The sequence below is a fragment of the Ammospiza nelsoni genome, chromosome 2 (genome assembly GCF_027579445.1).
Source record: "Ammospiza nelsoni isolate bAmmNel1 chromosome 2, bAmmNel1.pri, whole genome shotgun sequence".
NCBI lineage: Eukaryota > Metazoa > Chordata > Aves > Passeriformes > Passerellidae > Ammospiza > Ammospiza nelsoni.
The window spans coordinates 43,931,203-43,952,634 of record NC_080634.1 but is presented as its reverse complement, the minus strand read 5'-3'; the positions used below and the strand labels follow the sequence as shown (position 1 = coordinate 43,952,634).

Sequence of the window (21,432 nt, the reverse complement as noted above, 5' to 3'; positions counted from 1 at the left end):
CTTCAGGGAAGTAAGAGAAAGTAAAAACCCAGAAAAGAACATGCATTTGCATAAAGGCTTTTTTCAGCAGACTTGGTGAAATGCTTCCACAGCGTTCCAGGAAAAATGAAGAAAATCAGCTAGGCATGTAACAGAAGAAGGAAACAATCAGAACTGCAGGATAAATTGTAAAACTCCTTTTTTCATACTTAGCTGTGAGATAAAAACAACAGAAGCAGCTCAGTGGAGTTATTACTTCTTTATTAATAATGAATACTTCTGTCCATGCAATCTCTTCTGAGTTAAAGTAAATTATTTGCATTCATTGGGTAAGGGATGACTTAAAGTCAGATAACTGACATCATGTGCGTTATTTCAATTTGAGTTTAAGGTGAGGTATCTTTCAAGTAGAACTGATTGATTGTGAAAGAAATATAACTTTTTTTTTGAAAGATATAAATTATTTTGGTTTAAGAATGAGTTTGGTTTTTAAAAGTTTTTATTGATGTGAAGGCAAGACCCAGTGGCTTAGCAATTAGTTTCCAGAACTCTGGCAGCCTTGGTGCCATGATCATTTCCCTGGGCAACCTGTTCCAATGACTGACAGCTGTCTCAGTGAAAAACCTTTTCCTGGTGTCCAATCTGAATTTGCCCTGAGGCAGCTTCATTCCATTGCCTCAAGTCCCATGGCTGATCATACTGGCACCATGAGCTATGTAAGTGAAACAATTTTCACCTTTATCACAGAGTTAAACAAAACTTGAAACAAAGCAAAAAGATTTTCTGGCTAAATGCATAAAGAAAGTAGAAAGATTTGGCTGTTATTGAAGGTAGATTAATGCTCTAAATAAGGCCAACGCACTTCATTCGTATTCATAAGCTAAACCTGACTTACATTACCTAAGGAACTCTGGTGGTTTTGCAATCTTGTTCTCTAATCCTGGGACATCCTTGAGGTTGTACAAATTGCTTAATCACCTCCAGTGTTCAACAATGGCTCATTTCCTCAGGTATCTCCTTTTGTGCAGATTGAGGACTGAGCCATAGCAGAGGTAAAGGGCTGAAGCCATCATTACCTACTGAATGTGGTGTTAAGAGGAATCTTTCTTACATCTGGGCTGATCACATATTCCCAGCAAGCACATGCCAGCCTTTGGGAGGCCAGATGTGCTCCTCTGATGCTGTGTTGGGGTCCCCTTCTCTTTACATGAACACCAGCTTCTCACCACATGGACTAACTTTTACCAGAGTAATGGCCTCTAAATGAAATGCTAAGCCAGATGCAAAATTGTCCTCTGTTCCCATTTAGTGAATGAAGAAAGGTAGACAGAAAGTGATTCACACCACTAATATTTCAGCTTCTGTCTGAAGGCATCTGTTTTTCTTCATTGACTGCAGTTAGGAAACTGGATGACTGTGCTCCTAGCCTAGAAAAATCTATGAAGCTGCTACATTTTTGAAAGATTTATCTTAGATTTAGCCGGGTTTCTGACTTTACGTATAATACCCCTGCTTTTGATTTTTTTTTTAAATCAAATAACTAACATTCTGATACATTGAAGTACTTTTCAAAGTTTTTGTCTTTGGGGCATCTAGTTTCTTTTCACCTTTAGACCCTCAGAAAATTCAGATCCCTTCTCATTCGAGTAGCTGGATATTTTCCTCCAGCTAACTTCTGATCAATTCGTTGATTTTATCCAATGAAATTCTAGACACTATGACTTAGTCAGTAAATGACTTTTCACACTTTGTAGCCACTTAGCAAAATCAAAGCCAAAAAAAGAAATATTTAATAGTGGGGCACTGATTACTGTTAATCACCATGTCGACTATAATACCAACGTCTGTTTGGACCTTGCAGCTGGTTTTTGTTAGGAAGATGGCATGAAACATAAATGTAAATCCATTCTATTCCCTTTGATCTTATGCATTTGTTAAAGCAAAACAACAGAATCTATGTATAAAGGTCTTTTAATGTATTTTAAGTGTGTACTTTAGGTGAAATGAATCACATTCTCTGTAGGCTAATCTTTCAAAAGGAGAGATCCAACACTAAGATAAATTAATTTCATTCCTGAATATGACTTTCAGAGCTTTTATTTCTCTAAAAGAATTCCAATACTATCAGAATCAACACAGGGATCTCAGTGAGATACTCAACTGCACAAAATTTAGATCCAGATAAATTTCTTTTCTTTTGAAGTGACTAGTTTGTTTTTATTCCATCACATCATAATGCTTAAGGCTAACTGATCATCCCTTTCTTGTTTCTCACATCAGCCCATAATGTGCACACATGAATAATTATGTTCCACTCACACTTTTGTTCCGCCATGTTATTGTTAACTTTGGCCTTGGATTCTTGTTCTGAGATACTATCTACTATGTTTGGAAGCTGTCAACATTCTAATGTCTGTCTCTGTTTACAGTCCAAAATTAACAATGAGTTGAGTTTAAAAAAAACAGAGTTAAAATTCAGGACTATTATGCAAGAGAAAAAATAAATTAATAAGGATTGGGAAGAAAAATAAAATAAATAAAGAAAAATAAAATAAATAAAATAAAATAGCAAAAAGGAAGAGAAGTGATATATTTGCTTGCAAACAGTTGTTCTGAATAAGTGAATCTTCATTGTACAAATATTTTCAAACTACACTTGAAGACAAAAAAACAGATGATGCAGAAGGATTCAGGAAGCATCTGTGGTCAATAATGCTTTTGGACAAATAGTGTAGAAGTGTGGGAAAAGACAGAAATAAGCCAAATTTTAGCTCTTATTGGTAACAGGGAAATGGAGGCAAGGCAAATCTCTGTTGAGGGATTGCTGGATTCCACCTCTTTCAGTTTTATCTCTTCTCACAGAGCTTTTGTTATTACAAAGAAAATAAACAGTCCAGGCTGAACAACATTGTGGAAGTGACAAACCCAGATTAATCCTCCAGTTAAGCATTCTAAAGTGAGACCTCAGTGACTCCAGCTGAGCTTGTAGGTCCATCTCCCCTGTTCTGGCAAGAGAGAAGGTGAGGGAAGTGGCTTCTCTGCCAAGTGCAGTGAGAGGGTGTAAGGGGTGGCAGCTGCTCCTCAGGCAGGCTCTGCTCCTGGGATGGGGACTGAGGAACCTGGGCTCGGGCACAGCGCTGGGGAAAGGAAGGAAGGAGCTCTTTCCTGAATTCAGCTAGTTACCAGCCTTTTCTAATTGCTTGGCAGCTACTGTGGCTTGTGGGGCAAATTTGGCCTGTTATGGTCCAAAGAGATACCAGGGCTACTCAGCTGGCAGGGACAGGGGGCAGGTGACTGACTGTGGGGTTCAGGGCTCAGCCCACCCCCAGGGCCAGGTGCCACACTGCAGGCAGGGCCTTTGGGCACAGCCAGGCACCCTGGCTGACAGCTCCACTGAAAGGGGTCATTCTGGAGCAGGGAGGGCACAAAAGCTCAGCCACAGGGGGGCACAAGGCACACTGTACTTTCCAGGACCAGCGGGTGATGCTCCTTGTTGACCTGGGTAGGTGTCCCCAGGAGGCTTCCAGTGGGTGCAGAGCATTTCCTACATGACACACATGTGGTGCTGCCTCTCCTGAACTGATACCAATGACACTACTTATGAAATTACCTGTGCCCCAGACTCAAGGAGACACACAGTGAATATTTTCTTTCAAGGAAATTCCCTGAACTATTTCTACTTAGCTACTTCTTGGGAAGGATCAGTGCCCAGGCCTTCCTTAAAGCATGTGTGATTTTCACAATATTCCCCTGTGCCACTGGTGCTTCCTCATTCCCACAGACCTGAGTCTCCTGGGCATTTGCTCAGTCCCCACCAGATCTGTTCTGCAGGGTGTGGAAGTGGGTACGTGACTGCTTCAGCAAAATGCAAATTCTTCACAAATTCTTCACTTCAGAACAGAGCCTCAAGCAGATACTTCTAATTGACTCACTGTGCTAAATAATTTGTAAACACCTGAGTCATGCATCATTATAATGCTCTTACAAAAGAATCAGCTTCAAGAAAATTGATATGGATTACTGAGATAAAAGGATATTTTAACAATACATTTAGGTTAAATGCTCCTTTCCTGAAATGCCTGCTGGGAGGCACTGAGATATATTGGTGCATTCTATTTAATTGCACAACTTAAGTATGGTACCAATGACAGCACTAAAGAATTTTTTCCTAAAAAACTCCTCAGAAAAATTAACTAAATATATTTCTTTTACTGCCTTGGGGACAAGATGCTATAGGACGATGAAAATCCTATTGCACTTTCCACATTAGTCTTTGTGTAATAGCAAACAGGATTTTTTTTTCCTTTTTCATTATCCTTCTCGTACCAACACTTTAATTTATAATTGGTCAAATATATATAGGAATCTGTAAATTGCTTGTGAGCAGAACACACTCTTGACTGTGTTTCCAATTCCCTGTGCTAATGAGTTGGTAGTTAACATGACAGCCAGCTGGTTTTCGCACTGTTTTACTAAAAGGAAAAATAAAGAATTGCTTGTACAGCTGCATGAAAATGTGGAACATCTCTCGTGGAAGGACTTATGTCACTGTTATGAAAGCCTTTTTGTGGTCAGTGGACAAACAGAGGAAACTCTCTAAGGGCTGTTTCACTCTGTCTTCAAGGAGTTATTTCAGGGAGTTTCAGTGAATTCTGTTTCCCAGATACTTCTTAAGAGTAATGGGAGCTGCACTGCCAACAAAGTCTATCCCTGTCTTTGCACAGATAAAAGTGCAACTGAGCCTCAAGCTTATTGTGTGGGGATTAGTACTAACAAAGGACATGACTGCAGAAAAATACTCCAGTACTCTAAAGCAGTTTGTCTGCAGGTACAAATACCTCCCTTCAGGTTCTTCTCCTTCAGGCCCTGCTAGTTCAGTGAAAGAATATCCTTTTCTTTTCCTGTAAATTATCTCCCCTCCAAGGTCAACTGTGCATCCAGAAATCTTACTAGTTTTTGTCTAGGGTAGACAGGACAAGCAAGGTGTATAAGCAGCTACTGAAGTTGTCCATCTCTCCTTCTCTCCATCTGCCTTTAGGCACAAAGACAGGTTCTGTTTAAGCCCTTATTAGCCATGACAGATGAAATCACAAGTGCTGCTTTGAGTGCTGGTCTTTCCCTGCTCTGATGGGTGTGATTATTGCAGTTTGGGGATTACAAGGTAGTTTTCAACAAAGATTGCTACTTTCATTTTCTTTGCAGTACAACAGTGTTTCAATCTTTCATGTGCACCTGAGAGTGATAATTCATCTGTAGTACAATAGTTTTGTACTAAGATGTTGTCCGGACCCAAGCACAGGAAAAACAGACTGAGAAACATCAGAGCTCTGAACTTTATTCTCTCACCATAATTGCCTCTCTTTATGGTTGTGTTGCTCTGTATATGAGGTAGGTTCAGAAGTAAAGAGCATGGATAGATATGTACATCGTCTATGGCACCAGTGTAAGGTTAAAAACTACATATTTCTGTTCCTGAGCACTTAGGTGAACATTACTGCTCTTTTAAATGACGTGTTTCAAGGAAATTTTTTTCCTGTTAAATTCAAAATATATGTTACAAGCAATATATATTTGACTGGATCGTAATTTAGTAGTATTAAACAGTAGTAGTGCTACTATTAATAGTAGTAGTAATACTATTAATAGTATTAATAATAGTAGCCTTAGTTTAATAGTATTTAAAAATGTGTAAAACCAGAAATCAAAATTTTCCAAGTTCAGGAGGAAAACTATATTTAATATTTTCAGTGCTCTTGCTACTCAACACTTTCTGAATTTAATGTGGTTTAAATTTTTTTTAAAATAACCCTTTCCCTTTATTTGTCAGCTTTGAGCAGGAAATGGTTTCTGAATATGTGAAGTAATAAGTGGTGCAGAAGTTTGGAAGAGCTAAAACATAATGTGGGAAATTTTGGGTGGTTTTGACTATTATATATTTTTAAGGGAAAGGGAAATTTTATTGTTGGAACAAAGAAAAACAAGGAGTTGTCAACCATATTATGTTTGAGAAATAGCGAAAAATTCCCTATTAACAATTTAAGAGTCTTGTATGATTACTTTTAACACATATTCATGATTAATTCATATTCCGTATTATGGAATTTCCCAAATGGGCAGCAATTTATTTCACTTTCTTTTCCAGCTATGATTTTTATTCTAATTGAGCCATGTTTGAGCCCTTATTGCAACAGGAGAATTTTTTCACTTTTCCATCACTGAAATCTCTATTAACACCAAAGAAACTCACACCAGATTCTTTCTCACTTTACATAAAATGAACAATGTTTCATGTCAATCATACTTTTCTTGATTTTATCCTACAATGACAAGTGAGTATATTCTCAAATAATCATAAAAGGAAACAAGAAGTCCTTTCTTTGCAGTACTTGAGAACAAACTGTACACAATATTTCTTTTCAGAAGAAATAAACCATGGAAATAATTGCTAGATGTTGTATTAGAAGTCGGTTTCAGATGTATTGGGATGAACTGTTTTTTAAACAAATATGTTTTCCTCACCTTTACATTTTCCTAGAATATAAAGGAAGATACCCCTGTCACTTGAATAATGTTGACAGGTCAAAATAATGAGGGTTTTCAGATTAAAAAGAAACCAAGGTTTGAAATGTTCCTGCTTTCCTTTCACTGGGTGTCTTCAACTAACATTAATAATACCTGGACAACAAAAATGATTATTCCCTTTATTCTTTTTCCATGTACAGTGAATAGAATGATAATATCCCTGTCTATTTTGTTGCCTTTTTAATTGCTTCATAAATATTATTTGTGTTCTCAAGTAGAATAAAGAGAGACTATATGACACAGATATTAGAGAAATGAACTAATGATCCACTCTACACAACATCCCAGTTCTGACAAAAGAAAATTTGGATACTGCAAAGACAAATTCCCTATACTGTAGCTCCTTTGAGAATTATTGTGTTTGAAAGGATAATCCAGTGTCATCTTGGAAAATTCTAACTCTATATTTTGCAGTGCAAGTCCAAAGATCAGTAACTGCTTCAAGAACATAAATTATGAAAAAAATAAATTTGTAAAGTATATTCAAAAACCCACAGCCTATTCCCCATGGCCTTTTGACATTTGTACTATTAATTAAACTGAATCTCCTAACAATGTTTTGATGTTGCAGGTATCTATTTGCTAAATTGCATAGAAAAAAAGAAACTCTTACTAGATAGTAAAATGTTCATGCCAGTAAAAATAATTTTTTGGAGGTTTGAAAGAGAAGCAGATGACTTTAGAATTGAATGCAATATGAGATTTTTTTTTATAGTTTAGTTACAGGTGTCTTATGTAATGTCTGTAGGGAAAGATGGTTGCCATATGTGGGGCTGAGGAAACTGTTACTAAGATACAGGTAAGGCAAACCAAAATTTCCCGGGGAAAAGAAATAATATAGTTATCACTGGAAAAAAAAGAGAAAGACAAGTTTTGACCTGTGGACAGTGGGTAGTGACTGGGAGGGAGCTAATGATGTGCCCTAATGGTGTGTGTGCTGATGCTGAGGGTTTTGGCATTGAGCACAGCTGCGTGATTTGGGGTCCAGCACATCTGTCAAAGACATTGTGTAAGCTTCCCTTAGTTCACCCCAGCTAGCTACTGAGAGAGTACATGGTACCCTGGATGAAGTGCCTTCCTCTGCAAGAAGTTCACCTATGAGCTGGAAACCATAGTGGGCTTGTGATGAAGTGTTTACAGGAAGGGCAGAGGAGATGCACTGACAAGCCCTGTGTGTCTTGTAAATGCACGATCTAGGGAAAAATCATTCTGAATTACACAGCTGCCTATTACTTAATTCCTCAAACTCCATGACAACCCACAGCACTTCCTTCTGTTCACTTACACCTGAAGAACTTCTTTTAAATCTGGGTACAGTTTAGCACGTCTTTAGCATGTGAAGTAATATCCCAGGGCATTTTGGAGAAAAAAGGCTGTGATCAAGTCTTACAAAACTGTAGTGAAGCAACATCCTGATGAGCCTGTCTTGTGTTTTTTTTAATTAGCTGGAGGCCACTGGATAATCATCTCCAATTAAGTCATGTGAGTCCAATTCCTTGAGAACATTGTGAGCATGAAAAAATATTTCAATTTATTATCTGAAACTTAATCCCTGTCCATGTTCATGACTGCACATGCAAGCTTGGCCCATGTGCCATCCTCAGCAGTAACAGCTGGAGAAAATGCTACCCAGAAGCCTCTTCCTCTGCTCCACAGCAGAGCACGTCCCTCCCTGACACACTTCACTCAGATCACTTGAATTTAATTAGCAATTAAAGTTGCAAAGGTTTTACAGCTCAACTTATCTTGGGTGAGGTATCATTTGAATACCTCAGCTAGATATTCAGCAATCCCTGTGCCGGCACATAGTGGTGAGCTGGAGAAAGACACTGCTGGAAAGTGTCTTACTGACATATTAGTTAGTAATTTCATATCTGTACTTCGTCCTGACTCTGCATTCTTGAAATCACAATTGGTTCTTTGTTAACTACAAGAATCATATGTTCAAGGTAATTTTTTTCCATATAAATTAAATGGATTGCAAATTTAATACTTGCAATATTTATTAAATGCATCTCTTTTTTAGTCAAGAAACATTTTGAAATTATTTTCCAAGGCAATTTAATGTGTTAACTGTGGCATTTGATTACTTGAACTGGTATTCAAAATAGGAATATGCTTTTGTACGCAAGAGTAAAAGAGATGTAGAAAGTAAATTACTTACTTTGAGCTTAGCATTTCCACAAATGCACAATAACAGCAACTTCACTAGTCAGCATCTTTAAAGAAGTGGTTTGCGATGTTGACTAGCCTTTTTTTTACAAGAGTTTAAACTAAATAAATATTTTTCATCTTTTAGACGTACAATTTGTATACAATTCTTTTGGCTTCTTATATTTAGCAATTGCCCTCTGCTCTGTGGATTCTTGTCCTAGAACATCACTAAAACATTTCATTGTCAATTTTATTACATAGCTGCTAAATTACACCCTGATCTTCTACGCTAGCATCTAAAGATTTCCCTATTCATCACATTGTTCAAAGATCTCCTTCTGCTAAGTGAAACCTTTGTCGGGTTTCCTCTGAGCAGACATGACTCCAAGGTGGGTATCACCATTTTATTCATCAAAACAGAGAAAGGATTGATTGCACAAATGATTTTGGTCTCCAGATAAAGGAGGTAAGTAATCAGGGTAAAGTTTATATTTGGTACTCATGTTCTACTGGCAGCTATTTAAGGATCAATGTGGACTTCTACATAAAATGACTGCCAGTAGTTGATTACATAATTTTCAAATTATTCTCATACCACGACAGACCATGACATATGAGAGCAGGATGGCAGACTGTTTCCTAGAGTGCTTCCTCACTCACTCCCCTTCCTCAGGTCTTTCTTTGGACAGAGAACTCAGGCTTCTTATGGCAGTGTCTTTTGTTTCATGCATCAATAGTGAGCTGGCTAAATATCTAAGGGCTGCCAAGTCAAATTGTAAATGCTTTCAACTTTTTCCAGTCCACATGAAAAGGAATTCCAGAAAAGTTAGGAGATTCTTTACATGGCAAAGTTCCCTATCTCTTCCTAATATTTGGTTCAAAGCATTGCAGTGGAGTTCATATAACATTAGCATATAATATATTAAAAATACGGCTAATGGACTTAGCAAAGTCAACTGATTAAGCAGTTTTAAAGAGATGGGATGACCAACCACACATCAGAAATCATCTTCTGTGGACTTTCTTCTTCTCTACACAACCAAAAAACTACAGTAAATCTTCTTGAGTCTAAAAACCCATCACCTTAATAAACAACCAGAGATCTGGCAGCTTATTCATATCCTTTACAAGAGAATAAGAATCCCACAGGTCCTTGACCATAAAAGACTGTGCTTGGAAGGAGAGAGTACTGCAACATTTTACTGGCCATCCCCTTCAGAAGGAAAGGCAGGATCCTGCCCACATTTCATTTACTTCAATGGTTTGGTGTGACAGCCTGAGTGTCATAGGGGCCAGAATGGTAAAGAGGAAACAGTGAATTAATTGTGTATCACAGCCACAGTGCTTCCTGTCATGCCTATTGCTCAGGCCATGTCCAAATTCTGAGTATGACCCCACTACATTGCCACATATGAAATAAGGGTGCTATTATTTCCAACTTTCATATTCCAGTTTAGCTCCTGCAAACCCCAGAGTTCTTGGGCATTGGATTCTGTCACACCTCTTATTCACTGATGGATAATATAACACCAATGCAATCACTCAGTGACCTTGCCCTCTAAGCTACCAAGTCAGACATTGCTGAGAGGAAATGACATGCAGCTTAAGAAACTTGTTTATATACAAAATACAAATACGGAAGTGATTTCACCTTTGATATTGCTAATAATACTCAAGGATACCGACATCAAAAATCTCCAAATTCCTATGTAATTAAGATCAGCTATTGAGTCTACTTCTACATGCTATCTCTCAGTTTGCAATGAAACTTGGACAAAATGCTTAGATGAAGTAGAAAAGTGAGAGATATTATTACTATTAGAAGCTGTATATTAGAAAAGCAGGATGAAGAGATTCCACTGATAAATGGAAGTATATGGATATACAGGAAAAATCATGGAATTCAAGTCAATTCCTTTTTCAGGCTCAGCTTCAATACTCTCACAATACTGTCTTGCAGAAAGAGACTGAAAGTTTCATTTTCAGTAAATACTCTCTGTTTTTTCTGAGTCTTTAAATAGCGGACCTTCCTTTTTCCACATCACAAATTTTCTTCTTGCCTACTTCCCCCAACCACTTACATGCTATGATCCAGCTGTTATTTATTAAAGACTGGCTCATAATGTAAAGGGCTTAAGTCTTTTTTCTGTTCAGTTATTGTTCCTCAAGTCCCAGAATCTCTTTGTATGGATTTATTTCCCAATTCTGTTCAAGTGAAAGAAACCAGCAGCTTCTTCCATGTCCAGGCACGTCCAAGACCTTTATAACACATCCTGCATGTTTAGCACAAGTAGGGAGAGTTTAGAAACAGCGTGAGTGAAGGGGAGGTGGAAAAGAAGACATCTACAGATCCTTCTAAAAAGTTTAGGAGGTGAAATTATAGTGTGTGTGTGTGTCTGTGTATGTTATTAGTTTAAGCTTCTTTTGACTTAATTTGCTGTTGTTTGTAGAGTTAATGACAATTGTTTACACGACTGTGTTAAGTATCCTTCTATCCTTCTACTTCTTTCCATAAGTCAAACAAGCCAAGCAGAACTGGAATGACATTTCTGGATGAAATCTCCATAGAAGAAAAAAAAAAAAAAAAAAGAAAAAGAAATGGCAGAATTCCCAGGTAGAAGTTTGACAAATCCTCTAAAAACCCTGGCACTTGGACTAGACCCCACAGGATAACACAGATTGCACTGCCAGAGGACAAACAGTTCTGTGGTGGAAGAATATTATGATGTTGGCAGGCTTTCAGTGAAATGCTCTGTTCTGCTGCAGGGGTCTTCCTGGGAAAGCACCCACTCTTGTCCCCGAGTGTGTGGTTAACTGCTGGCGATATGGGACGAATGAGTCTGAGTGCTGATGAGCTGAGGGAAGAAATGAGCAGTATTCCTGGACCCATTCTGGCTGCTTCACTGCTGCATAAGCTGGCAAGTCACCCCTGACATCTACATGGTCTCCAGCCCAGCAGAAGGAAAACAGCGACTTCAGGGCAAAGGAGGGATCGACTTCCCAGGACTGGGATGGGAATATCAGCATCTCTTTACTTATGGGACCAAGGCATGAAACAGGCATCTGACCTGCTTTATTTAAGTGATTCTGGGCACCCCTGAAGCAGAACCCATCAAAGAGTTGACCTGTAGGTAAGGCAAGAGTGCCATGTGAGGTATCAGCTCAGCTCACTCCATTCAAATTCTAGCTGCGTCTTTGCCAGTAAAACTTCAGTAAAACTACTTTGAAGTAAAACTTCACTGTGTCCCCTGGCAATGTAATTTTCAAACACTTTAAACTTTTGATTAAAGCCACAACACAGCTTCTGTTTTTATCCTGCAGTACTTAAACCCGGGACTGAATACCCACATTAGTTTGAACACTAAGATTGCTATCTTAGGGTTCAGAATAAGAAGGCAAGTCATCTCTTGGATCCATGTGTAAATATCACACTTGCTCACACATCTCAGAGCCATGCAGACTTCCCAGCAGTGAATTTGCATCACTTGTGCTGCCAAACCCAAGGCAAGGTACAGCTCTTTCTCCCAACACTCACCAGGGACTCCACAAATATCAGCTAGAGCATGTAGGCAACGGGATCTGGAAGGAGAAACCAACAGCTGGAGATGCAACATGTCTATTGGCAGCCATGCAAAAGTCACAGAGAAAGAAAATCTTCCTAAACATCCAAAAAGGCTCACTGCAATATTTGCCAACTGGGTGTGCTGCATCTCATGCTCTGACAGATTCTCCCCTGGACACAGCAAACAGGGTGTTTACAAAACATTCAGCTGAAAGCAGAGGATAAGTGCCATATGCAAGCTGCTGCTGCCAGGCACGGAGATACAAAAACAGTGTTTAAAATGTCCCTCCGCTGTGTCTGGAGTTCTATATGGAAATGCAAACATCATACCCTACAAATGCAGCTTGGGATGCTCTTCCATGACCAGCAGAGAGAAACCCTGCTGCTGCCAAAGGAGAGGTCCTAGCTTCTCAGCCTTCCTGCACCACTATTCCCACCCATGATATCCTACCCCTCCTTCATGGAGACCCTTTACATCTCTTAGGGTACCAGTGCATTTGATAACTTCAGCATCAAACTATTTTTAGTGGGATTTGGGTTATTTTTCTGGGCTGTTTCCTATAGCTTCAGCCCTCTGAATTGGTTTATTGAGGACACATTTGGTATCAGATGGGCACAAGAAAACAGCAAGAGCACAGGGCAGGCTGGGAGGAGCAGGAGGACCCTGTCACAGCAGCAGGGGCTATTGGCAAAGCCACCCTCATCCTACTGCAGCCTTAGACATAAACATTTGTACCACTTCACTCAGTGGTTCAGGGACCTGGGCTCTGACCTGGGTCACACACAATGTGTTCAACACCAGTTTCCTTTGGAAGGCGGCCATGCCTTTCCCCAGGCCACTTTGCAGACTGCAGAGCTCAGCTGCTGTGGTGCTAGGATTGTTTTTATGAAGTCTCCAATATGTTTTTTCTCACTGGAGAAGTGGTTCCTTTTTTCTTATTTTTCTCATGTTCAAAGAGAAGTGGACTAATTTTAGCTCATGTTTCTCCTTTTGAACTTGCATGTGGGTATTAAGTCAACACAGGAGAATTCTGTTTCCAAAGATGGATGTCTCAGAAATGACAGTCAATAGTCACTGAGTGACAGTCACCAAGTGACAGTGGTTCTGCAATCCCTCCATGAGGCACAGTGCACCAGGTTCAGAAAAGGTCATAGGAACTGAAAGTAGGACTTCTGGCAAAATGGGAAGCTTGGAATGTATGGCACAAATCCTCATCACCTCCCATCTGATGTTGGAGAAGTTTATTAAGAGGTTCTGCTGAAGACCTTTTATCCCAAAACTGCCTGTAGTTCTGTAGGGCGATTTCTTCTGTTCCTTCTTTAGTTGTGAAACCACCCTTGGCTAATAGGACATGCAGACCAGGATATATGATATGGGGTACTCCGTTGAGACTTTGTGGTGTGAGGGGAGAAAGGGGATGAGGCCATAGATACATGATTACATGGGCCAGGTAGCAGCACAAATAATGGTTCTGTAACAATACTGGGATGTCAGGTTCAAGAAAAGAAAAATTAGTTTTTTGTATAATTGGCTATGTCACAAAAATTGTCAGGTACAAGATGGGCTAAAGAAAGGGTTTTTTTCCTGGTATGCTGAGGTCCTGAATGCAAGGACTTTGAGAAAACTGAAGGCAGTTTCTGGAGGTTCCTCCTCAAGCACTGTGAGGAATTGCAGATTATTGACCCCTACAAAGAGCCAGGTCACTTCAGCACCTCCAAAAAGTGGGGTAGTTTTTGTCCAGCCCAATTTAGGAATGAAGAAAAAAACAACATACTGTCCGATAATATGATTGCGAAATCAGGGGGTTTTGGGCAAGGTAAACTGTCATGTGTTTGCTCGCTTCTAAACCCAAATTTGTTTTCTGCGTTTCTGTGGAAAATCAGAGGATGTTATAGGCTGAGTCATGCCATTATTGACTTTAGCAAGCACAGCACTGATATAAATAGTGAAACACTGGTGTGTCTTAGACAGAGGAAAAAGAGATTGAGAGGTCTTCTAGCAAGGGCTGGTAGGACAGGGAGACAAAGATGAAGACAAAGATCCTTCTTTTCCTTGAGTTATTATATTTTACATGCTCCTCTGCTTTTCCAGTGGCTCCAGAAAAGGAAAAGGAAGATATGCAATTTGCCAAGGTAAGGACTATGGACAGAACTGATGAAATAATTTATTGAGAAAATGAACATAGTGGTCTATTAGCAATGTAGAGTATTTTATTACCAGATCTCTGCACTTGAAAAGAAGGTTTTATATTCTAAACTGTTGCTTTCTCTTCCCTATCAGAAGTATCTTGAAAACTTCTATGATTTTAAAGAAGAGAAACACTCTCTGTTTAAAGCAAAGGACCTCAACCACATGGCTGACAAAATACGAGAGATGCAGTCATTCTTTGGGCTAGAGGTGACTGGGGAGCTGAATCAGAAGACGCTGGACATGATGAAGCAGCCTAGATGTGGAATCCCAGACATCCGTTCATACAGCGCCTTCCCACGCAGCCCCACGTGGACCAAAGAAGATGTGACCTATCGGTAACATACACTAGAGCACATTTTTCTCCACACCTCTGGGAAGCTTTGTGAATGCTAGGCAGAAGTAATGTAAACAGGTTCTTTACTATTTATTTCTGTATTCCTCCATATAAAAGCTCCATTCAGGATGAAAGAGATAGGAATGTGGGAACTATTCAGGCTACCAAACAGCGATGCGAATACCAAAATAGGGCTTTACAGTAGTTAGCTAATAGCCTACTGAATAATATACTCAGTGGGTAGAAAGAATACAGCTGAGTATAAATGTTAGGGTTTCTCAAAGGTATAAAAGAAAACTGTGAAATCTTTATCTGTCATGTAAGCAAATATTTTGGAAATAAACCACTTGAGACATGTAAATAGTTGTAGATTAAAATATTTGACCTTGATACTATGTGTCCCAGTCACATATGATCTGGTTGCTTTTAATTCCTTTCACCTTTAATTCACAGGATTCTGAACTACACTCCAGACATGCTGCAAGCTGATGTAGACGAAGCAATTGCAAGAGCCTTCCAGCTCTGGAGCAGTGTCACCCCTCTGAGGTTCACCAGGGTCTATGGAGGTCAAGCAGATATAATGATTTCCTTTGCAGCTGGATGTAAGGAAGCTCTGTTGTCAGGGAATCATAGTACTTGTCACATTTACTTAGCAAGATAATGAAAAGTATCCCTTTTTTCCCCCTTATTTTTAGTTCACGGTGACTTCTATTCCTTTGATGGTCCAGGAGGAACTCTGGCTCATGCTTACGCCCCTGGCAGTGGGATAGGAGGAGATGCCCATTTTGATGAAGATGAAAACTGGACCAAATTTACGACCTATGGTGGTAGGCAAACTTAAATATTGTGTTGACTGTTATTTTATTAGAAAGTGTTGTCTTGAAGATGCTGTAAAGTCACATATCCCATGGCAGTAGTTCCAGTATTTACTGAGATGTAAAATGTCAGCAAAATTTAGTAAAACAGTTCTGCATATTTTGATCTGGGATGCAGTCGCAACAGTCCCTTGAAGTTAATGCAGACTGCAGTTACAGCTCCAGTGGAGTAAATTAAGTTAGCATTGATTAGCAATGTTGGGTACTTGTGACTTCAAAAGATAGGGAATTTTCACCCTCAGATAATGACCTTAAAAGTAACAACATAACCTCTCACATTTGTTTGTTTGCTTCAGTTTGGGTTTTTTTCTGATTTAAAGTCATGCTCATCTTTAACTTCTAGAAAGGAAAAAACATCTTGAATTAATTGGTGAATAAAATTAAATATAGCAGGGAATTATTCTGGTTTCCAGCAGTGTCCAGGGATTATGTTACACGTTACTGGTTTTGTGAGGTAGTTACCAAGCAAATTCCATGTCATTTACAATTCCCAAAATCTGATCAGGTGACTAAAACCTTCTCACCTGCTTTTCAATTGTTATTAATAGTAAAGAAACCTTGATTATTTGTTGGAAAATTTCTGCAATATGGGCAAAAACTGTTCCCAGAGTGGTTTTCCAGTGACAAATCAATGTCTATGATTCAAAACTCATTTCTTCTCCAGGAGGCCAGAGAGCTCTTACTTGGGCATAGTTAGATTTTCCCATTTTTTTAGGACTGTGAATGATATACCCTACATGAGAGAATAGCGCCTGTATCCTGCTGTCAAGCAAAAAATTTATTTTGCGTTTGTGTGGATCTTTTGCAGGATACAACTTATTTCTTGTTGCTGCTCATGAGCTGGGCCACTCACTAGGTCTCAGTCATTCCAACGTTTTCGGTGCTTTGATGTATCCTGTATATATGGCCACGGATACGAGGAACTACCAACTTCATCAGGATGACATTGATGGCATTCAAGCCCTCTATGGTAAGCAAGAAGCATCATTTTCTGGTGAATGATGGATAACAATTTATAATTAATTTTACCCAGCAGATAAAATGTACTGAACTTCCCACTACAAAAAAAAAATACTGAGGTTTTATTTCTTGTTATTATTTTTGGGCAAATCTCTTGGGGTTTTTGTGGCTAACAGTCTACACTGCAAAATGGAATCTGTAGACTGTATTTATTCCAATTAGTCAAAAGGTCCAAGAGCCTTTCCCCAGTGATGCCAGAGGAACAGCCCACATCTGTAGCATGAAACTCTCTTATCTTCCACAGAAGGGTGGTTTTGTATGCGCACAGCTGCATATACACTTGACTTCACACCGTACTGCCTGAAATGCTGTGACATGAACTGCTCTGATCCACCTTCCAATTCCACTCTTATTTATTTTCCAAAGGACCCCCCAAGGAATCTCCTGCACTTCCAACAGCAGCTTTTCCCCCACAAGAACCAACTGAAATGGTACCTGCAGAAGCACCAACTCCAATGTCTCCCAGGGAAGAACCAACAGAAATGACACCATCCAAGCCACCCCAAAGACCAGACGACTGTGACCCTCATCTGACTTTTGACGCTGTCACGACTCTCCGTGGGGAAACAGTGTTCTTCAAGGATGGGTAAGTGCTTTTATTTCCAGCAGCATCTTTTTGTGAGACTCACAAAGGCAAAGCACGAAGTTCAGTTCAAGGAATTTATCCTCCCTTGGTTATGAAGGAAAATATTTTTTTTCTGTAAGTGTTAAGGCAGCTTTGAAAAATTTTGCTAGCCCACCTGTGCTGGGTGAGTAACATGGTTTAGTAATGAGTACAATGCTTTAATTCATCATACATCACTGTCCATGTCCATTAAAATTGTGCAAGGCTGAATAATTCCAGTGTCACTCCTCTGCCTGCAGCTGCTTTACATGCAGCACTGTCTTCATCACACCATCCTGTGTGTGGGCCAGGGAGCCGGGGAAAACGTCTCTGGTGATTTTTAGTGTCACTCTGACCTAGGATTCTGCACTAGACCAGTGTTGTCTGCAGAGAGTCTCTGCTGTTGCAGGGTGGCCTTGTTTTGGGCACGCTCTGGCACTCTTTGTAGAGAGGTGCTGGCTGGGCACATCCACCCTGGTGAGAGCAAGCAGCAGGGTCAGGGCTTCACCCCCTTCTTGGCTTAGTAGTTGTCTTTTGATTGAACAAGCTTCCTTTGATGATGTAGGTCTGATTTTCCTTCTAAAACATATGAAGTATTGTAGCTTAATAGTTTTCAAGGAGGAGGGGGAAAGAGCAATTCTTTCTCTTAACCTGGGTTTTAATGTGTTTCTCAAGAATTTTTATTTAACCTTTGCAACCAAATTGAAATGAGCTGTGCTCACCTACATGGGTCATGATGAAGAGAAAGCTGCAATTGTCAGCACTGCCACAGATATCCTAAGGTGTCTTGGACAAACCATTATGGTGCAAATGCAGAAGTCCACTGGGCCACCAGCTGTAGGTGTTCCTGGTTGAGCCAGGAGTTGGACAAGATGAGCTTCAGAGGTCCCTTCCAACCTCAACTATTCTGTGACCTCAGAGCAGCCTGCAGCAAAGGGCACAGGTCTGTGAGGGAGCAGAGTGAAGGACTGCATCCCAAAAGGGGTGGTGTCTCTGCCTCATAGGGAACACTGGTTCCAGCACCCAGACAGCAGGATTTCAAGTACATTTATGGGCCCTTGATCTCCTAATGAGATGACAGACAATGAAGCACTGCTGGTTTTGTTTCTAACAGCTTTGTCTGGCGCAAAAGTCCATATTTCTCAGAAATTGAGCATGACACCATCTTCTCCTTCTGGCCATCACTGATAGCTGGCTTTGATGCTGCATATGAGGTTGACAAGAAGGATCGAGTGCTATTTTTCAAAGGTACTTCTCTTACATTTTCATCATTTTTTAATGCATATGTGAAGTTATAACAATACTACTAAATATTATTTAATCATAATGGAAGGTATATTATGCTAATATTCATATTAACTCTAACACTAGTGCTATCACTAATAGAGGATATTCTTAATATTTAAACCCATTTAAATTTTGCAAATTATGTTATTGTCAGTAACTAATGGTGCTTCACAATGGTCCTACATAGACTTCCTTTGGTCAGTGACAGCAAAGACCATACCTGAGACAAAATTAATTCCTACATTACATTATCTAAATACATTTTGAAAGATGAAACACACCTAAAATATAGACTTTTAGTTATTGAGTATATAATACTCTTAATGACTATAAAAAATAGAAAGTCCTTCAGCTGTGAGATATTCAGACCTCTGTGCGTTCTAATTGGGTAATGTTCTCAGCTGGACATCTGTGCAGTTTTTGGCATTTACTACACAGAAAGCTCTGGGGCTTTGGCAAAAAGAAGATCAGACTCCTCAAGAATCCTCACAATGTTTTCTGTTTTCCTGCAGATGGCCAGTACTGGGCTGTCAGTGGCTACAGAATAGAGCCAGGGTTCCCCAAGCCCATCCAGAACCTGGGCTTCCCCAGCAGTGTTGGGAAAATCGATGCAGCCGTTCACGACCAAAGTACCAAGAGAACCTATTTCTTTGTTGGCAACAAGTACTGGAGGTAAGGTTCTTCTCTCTTCTGTACAAGACATAATCAAAACAGCTTTTTTAATTAAGTGATGTATTTGTACAGGAAGATCATGTCCTCTTTTTGTCAGCCTTCTCAGCCACTAAAAGCTGAAACTCAATTACTCAAGTGTTTTCTTAAAACAGTCTGTTACACCTGAGTGTTCACTTACCCTTATCAGGCTGTGATTAAGGGGCAGATGAGTTTTTTTTGTTCATTAAGAAGTAGTGTGAGCTAGTATAAAAATACAATGTACTATAAGTAGTATAAAAATATAAATCGAGTGGAGTTTGTCATCATGTCAGGTATTCATTCAGTAATTACTAAGAAGCAGAAGTACTCTGTGAAGTTTATAAATGACAAACCAAGAAAGTTATAGGAGACTAAAATATATACTTCCTAAGAAATAATTTAGCTAAGCAGCAATCTGATCCTAATAATTAGTCTGTAATACTATCTTGAAAGAGTGTTATTACACCTGAAGTTTACATTTCTCTTATGGGGTCATTTCATAGATTGTGGGCTGTAAAATTAAAATAATTCTGTTTGATTAATTATTTAAGATTACTACTCAGTATAAGCCCCATTCAGCCTTATTGTCAGTCTCAGGGAATGAAAGTAAATATTCTAATCTGATATTCTGAAAACAGACTTACCTAGGGTACTAAAGATGTAAATATTCACATAGCCAGGATTTATACAGCTCTGTGAGGTCACAGATTGCAGGTACTGGATTTTCATCTGAGAGTAGGCATATTTTGTAAAAAATCCATCTGGTTTCAACTTTGAATGTCACATGCTTATTTTCTGTTTCCACACAATTTCTTTATTTAGTTTCAATGAAAATAATCAATCAATGGAAAGAGGTTATCCAAGAAAAATAGCTGCTGACTTCCAAGGGATCGGCCATCCAATTGATGCTGCCCTTCAGAAAAATGGTAAATAAATTAAAATGTAATTTAAAAACCCCAAAGACCACCTGCCAAAGGCAAAAAAAGTATGTTTAAATACATATATTAAATTTTTGGTTTGATTTTTTACGTCACCCAAGGAAATAGTGAACATGTAACAATAGGTATGCAAAATTGAACTATTAATTTTTCCATATTTTTTCCTTCCAATTCTAGGATATTTCTACTTTTTCCATGGATCGAACCAGTATGAGGTTGACATCAAGAGGAAGAAACTCATCCGTATAATGAAAAGCAACAGCTGGTTTAATTGCTAGAAATATTAAGTGATGATACAGGAGTATATTTGTACCAGAAAGAGCTTTTCATGTTTCTTGATTTTAAACAGTGTTATTAACCTGTTCCTGTGCATCTGAGTCTGAAATGATGGCCTTTGGCAATTCTAATTTAAAACCTTTGAAATGTAAAACCTAATGTACAGTTTAATTTATTTTGGTTCTCCATCTATTTATTAATCAAGTTGTTTTTGAGAAATAAAGTATTTTGCTTGAGTTCAGCAGTTCTTGTGCTCTGATTCAGTCCACTGGAGACAAGGCATCTGCTGCAGCCACACACAAGCTGAGTGGTGCCAGGTTCCATCAGCATTTTCAGCAGGGCTCAGTGCCTGTGAGGGGAAAGTTAAAGAGAAGTGGAGGGGCAGTTCTGGCGGGCAATTAGAAATTGCCCAGGTGACAAAGGAGGGAAACAAGGTGCTCAGGAACAATGTGGGGGAGGCATAAAATGTAAGAGGAGATCCTACACAAGAGTGTGTGAAGGGAGAGACTGGAGTCTATGGCATGCTGTGACTCCTGGCACAGGGACAGAGGCAGGGGTGGGGACAGGTAGGTGGGAACATGGCAGTGGCTGAGAGGACCAGTGCCACTGAGGGTGGTTTTAATGGACAGAGTCATTGGTACAGCAGGACATGAGCAACCAGAGAGAAGGATAAGTGTCCAGTTTGGGGATGGAAGAAGCATGCAGGCAGGTTGGGAAGTGATGGAGATATGATCACAGGGTTGCAGGGAGTCAATGGATTAGCCCTCCTGAGCTGTAACCATGTGCCATGGAAATGGAGTCAGGGCTGGCAGTCCAACTCACAATGCTTGACAACAAACCAGAAACAAGAACCATTTCCCTGCTAGAGCACACAAGCCAAAATAATAAGAAAAAAACCTAAGGATTTTTATGTAACTACCACAGATGAATCCTCCAGAGG

At 39.4% G+C, this 21,432-nt stretch overlaps 1 protein-coding gene across 1 annotated transcript; it reads left to right on the top strand.

The window, feature by feature from the left end:
- Nucleotides 1-14,255: 14,255 nt before the first annotated feature.
- On the top strand, nucleotides 14,256-20,736 carry LOC132087363 (stromelysin-1-like). The gene is made up of 10 exons (XM_059493474.1): nucleotides 14,256-14,410; nucleotides 14,559-14,803; nucleotides 15,256-15,404; nucleotides 15,498-15,629; nucleotides 16,486-16,647; nucleotides 17,064-17,283; nucleotides 18,416-18,549; nucleotides 19,101-19,260; nucleotides 20,101-20,204; nucleotides 20,394-20,736. The coding sequence occupies exons 1-10, from the start codon at nucleotides 14,306-14,308 to the stop codon at nucleotides 20,492-20,494; spliced, it is 1,512 nt and encodes a 503-aa protein (XP_059349457.1). The 5' UTR covers nucleotides 14,256-14,305; the 3' UTR covers nucleotides 20,495-20,736.
- Nucleotides 20,737-21,432: the final 696 nt, after the last annotated feature.

Coding starts and splice junctions, on each gene's coding strand:
- LOC132087363 (XM_059493474.1), top strand. CDS start 14,306: ATGAAGACAAAGATCCTTCTTTTCCTTGAGTTATTATATTTTACATGC. Junction 15,630..16,485: donor CAAATTTACGACCTATGGTG/GTAGGCAAACTT, acceptor GATCTTTTGCAG/GATACAACTTATTTCTTGTT. Junction 20,205..20,393: donor TGCTGCCCTTCAGAAAAATG/GTAAATAAATTA, acceptor TTCCAATTCTAG/GATATTTCTACTTTTTCCAT.